At 36.7% G+C, this 3,856-nt stretch overlaps 1 protein-coding gene across 1 annotated transcript; it reads left to right on the top strand.

The window, feature by feature from the left end:
- Positions 1 to 969: 969 nt before the first annotated feature.
- Positions 970 to 3,321, top strand: LOC149205811 (putative 12-oxophytodienoate reductase 11). Its single transcript, XM_089393565.1, has 5 exons — positions 970 to 1,148; positions 1,243 to 1,383; positions 1,507 to 1,637; positions 1,926 to 2,105; positions 2,268 to 3,321. The coding sequence occupies exons 1-5, from the start codon at positions 1,054 to 1,056 to the stop codon at positions 2,849 to 2,851; spliced, it is 1,131 nt and encodes a 376-aa protein (XP_089249691.1). The 5' UTR covers positions 970 to 1,053; the 3' UTR covers positions 2,852 to 3,321.
- The last annotated feature ends 535 nt before the right edge of the window (positions 3,322 to 3,856 follow it).

The raw sequence follows: 3,856 nt of genomic DNA, 5'->3' as shown, positions 1-3,856 counted from the left end.
GTTGAATAATGCACACACTACATGGATGATGGACTTCGGCACTTTATACTGCGTTTTCTTTGCAACATCTAATGCAAATGCTAGTAATATAAATTACACAAATTTACCTATCCAATTACAATAAGTTTATATAAATAAGTGAATAATTGACTAAAGAATTTCAATTCTAAAGCACATTGACTTGAGTTCCCAAAATTCTTGAGTTCCCAAAATCGTTAATTCAAACATGCTGCGAAAGAGCCTCTCATCAATTCATCTCGATCTATAATCAAACGTCCATCTTGTGAGATGACGCATGATCAAGTTAATTTAGAATGAAACTTCTGTAATTTGAAACGACTTGATGCCAATGATTCAATGTACCATATCAAAATTTCTAGAAGCTCCTGGTACAATGTACCTAGTCACACCTAATCAAAATTTCTAGAAGCTCCTTGTACAATGTACCTAGTCACACCGAATCAAAATTTCTAGAAGCTACTTCTACAATGTACCTAATCACAAGCTACGCGGGGCTAACAACATTTCGCCAGAGTCTGACTTTTCAACCAAAACATGGTTTACAACTTTACATGGTTGTCAAATATGTTTGTATGGTTAATCCTTCCGCTTTGAAAAATCAGCAGTGACGCACCCGCAGCGTAAAGTATTTGAATTCCACATCAATAGCAATCATACTCCCGAGTATGCCGTTTCATTTTCTTGTAAAAAGGACCATAACCTCTTAAAAACAGTTGGAATTTGGAATGCAACTGTAAATTGTTTTTCAAATGAAAGCGACTACTTGATTACTGTTCGTCACCCATGACGTAGTCACATCGAAACACATATTGGAATGCAACTCTAAATTGTTTTTCAAATGAAAGCGACTGCTTGATTAATGTTCATCACCCATGACGTAGTCACATCGAAACCCATATAAGCCCATAGAGGCAGTACAGTAAGAATCTATCAATCGTTCGTCCGCATCGTTCGGCCTATTTCTCCAAATTGGTTGATCTCATTCGCTTATATTCTACAGAAAAAAAAGGGAGAGTAACGACACGAACTACAATGGCAGGGGAACAAAACACAGAAGAAAATCAATCAAAGCAGCAGATCCCACTGATAACACCTTATCAGTTGGGTCCCTTTACCTTGTCTCACAGGTATCAATCTTTTGCTGTCCCTTTTCTCATTTCCTATTGTACTCGTTTTGACAACATAGGTTGATTTTGCTAATACTGGAGACGGGTTCCGCAGGGTGGTTTTGGCACCGTTAACAAGAGTGAGATCCTACAATTACATACCACAACCCCATGCAATCCTATACTATTCCCAGAGAACCAGCCCTGGAGGTCTTCTCATTGCAGAAGCTAGTGGCGTTTCCGACTCTGCCCAAGGGTGAGCTAACATTTTCTCTCAAATACCCACATTCTTGGTTATAATAAGCCAAGTGCTTGTTATGAGACATTTTTTATTAGAAGACCAAATGATGATGACCATGATGTGGTGTGCAACTGACAGGTACCCGAATGCCCCTGGAATTTGGACAGAGGAGCAGGTGGAGGCCTGGAAACCCATTGTCAATGCTGTCCATGAGAAAGGAGGTGTTTTCTTCTGTCAGATTTGGCACAGTGGAAGGGTTTCCCATGTGGGTGAGTATCTATGTTTTTCATTGCATTGCTATCCATTAATTCCTTTCATGTACCCACTTGACAGATCTGTGCGGATTGGGTTCTGTCGATTTGTTTCCAAACCATGATTCCCAATATAATGCCACTGTTTGTTGGCTTCATTTGGGCATAGCATCTCATAACGAAAAATGGGTAGTGACAACTCTTAGTTCTTACCCTAATAAATTTGCATTAGGTCAGTTTTTCTTTGAAAAATTGCTGTGTCAGCTACATTGAATTAAGATGGTTTAGTGGTTCTATGAAATGCAGATTATCAACCCAATGGCCAGGCACCCTTTTCCTCAACAGATCGAAAATTATCGGGACAGCTTGTCTTACCCAATGGCAAAGATTTTGCGGATTATTCCACTCCTCGAGCTCTGAAAATTGAGGAGATTCCACAGATTATTAATGAATTTCGTCTTGCCGCCAGAAATGTTATCAAAGCAGGTAACAGTTCTTAAAGAAATCGCAAATTTGGCATTTACATATTTGCACACATATTACATAGGCTACACCAACTATTTTTATCCAAGGAAGATTTCGATTTTTGTCAAACAAATAAGAAAGTACTATCTTTTTCCCTTCATAGTTTTGATGGTTTTGTGGCAGGTTTTGATGGTGTTGAAATTCATGGTGCCCACGGATATCTTCTTGACCAATTTATGAAAGACAGCATAAATAACAGGAGCGATGAGTATGGTGGCACATTGGAGAACCGCTGCAGGTTTCCTCTGGAGGTTGTTGAAGCAGTGGTGGAAGAAATTGGAGCCGAACGAGTGGGAATACGGCTCTCACCATTTACACATTATTCAGAATCCAGTGATTCAGATCCTGACGCCCTCGGGCTTTACATGGCCGAGGCCTTGAGTAAATACAACATCCTGTATGCCCACTATGTAGAGCCCAGGCTGGTAAATTCATTTGATCCTGTTGCAACAGACAAGAGCCTGTTTCCAATAAGGAAGGCATTCAAGGGATCATTCTTGGTTGCAGGCGGCTATAACAGAGAAGATGGAAATGAAGCAATTGCAAGTGGTAAGGCTGATCTTGTAGTTTATGGCCGACATTTTCTGGCCAACCCAGATTTGCCTAGAAGATTTGAGTTAAATGCTCCCCTCAACAAATATGACAGAAACACGTTTTACAGTCCTGATCCTGTAGTTGGTTACACAGACTATCCATTCCTGGAGTGAACTGTCCATGGATATAAACTTCAATCACATCTTCCACAAAACCTACCCTTCTTGTTATAATTTTCCATAATCAGATAGGGCCTCTTCAACAACAACCTTTTACACTACCTCAAACCAGTAAGAAAGGTACCTGTGTTTTCAGTAGTTGTTCCCGTAGGTCAATATTTCCAACCCTATTGCATAGTAAATACAACGTGACATGGTACCGATATAACACTCCAGTGATGAGAGAGAAAAAAAAATAGCGACATGTTAGTATATACGCTCATGAGTATGTAAGGTAGGGCCTGTTTAGCAGTTATTTCAGGCTTTACCATCTTTATGGCGGAGATTATTCGAAGGTCAAGGATATCTAGTCATTGTTTTAGGGTTAGTTTTATTTTTTCTTTTGTGTGTGTGTTTTATGGTTAGTTTTATTTTTCTTCGATGGGTCTTCATGAAATAAGATTGATGATATAAGATTTGTGATTTATAAGTAATTGGTGCAGACTTGTGTGATGAATATTAAATTACGTTGGGTTACATTAAAATTAATTATATAATTTAATTTTTCTATTTTAATATTACTTATCAATTTATAATAAGCAGCAGTCCATTTCTAATGGAGGCAATAAATAATTCCCAATTAAATATAATATATACTCAATTAAGTATGATGCATAATTTTGTTGGCCATGTACTTGTCCACCATAGTTTTATACCAATTCAGTCCTTTGTATTTGTGTTAAAAATTAGTAATTTAATTATAGTGAAATTGTTTTATTTGAATGCTACATCATAATTGTTTATATTATGATACTTGAGATATAAGTACAGTTATAATTCTATTTTTGAGATATAAGTACAGTTATAATTATATTTTCTTTCTATATTATAGGAAATTTTGATTAATAAAATGTTAAATAATTTCGTCATAAAAATTTATTTAGAATTTTTTTTATTTATATTTATCTCATCTAAAATACATTAATATTTTCATAAAATTTCGGGAGATAAATTTTCATA

This window comes from Pinus tabuliformis, chromosome 1_2 (assembly GCF_031772625.1).
Source record: "Pinus tabuliformis cultivar Carrire ecotype Pingquan chromosome 1_2, CPIR1, whole genome shotgun sequence".
Taxonomy (NCBI): domain Eukaryota; kingdom Viridiplantae; phylum Streptophyta; class Pinopsida; order Pinales; family Pinaceae; genus Pinus; species Pinus tabuliformis.
Note: the sequence above shows the minus strand (reverse complement) of the source record. Positions and strands in the feature narration are given on the sequence as shown.

Coding starts and splice junctions, on each gene's coding strand:
- LOC149205811 (XM_089393565.1), top strand. CDS start 1,054: ATGGCAGGGGAACAAAACACAGAAGAAAATCAATCAAAGCAGCAGATC. Junction 1,384..1,506: donor GTTTCCGACTCTGCCCAAGG/GTGAGCTAACAT, acceptor TGCAACTGACAG/GTACCCGAATGCCCCTGGAA. Junction 1,638..1,925: donor TGGAAGGGTTTCCCATGTGG/GTGAGTATCTAT, acceptor TATGAAATGCAG/ATTATCAACCCAATGGCCAG.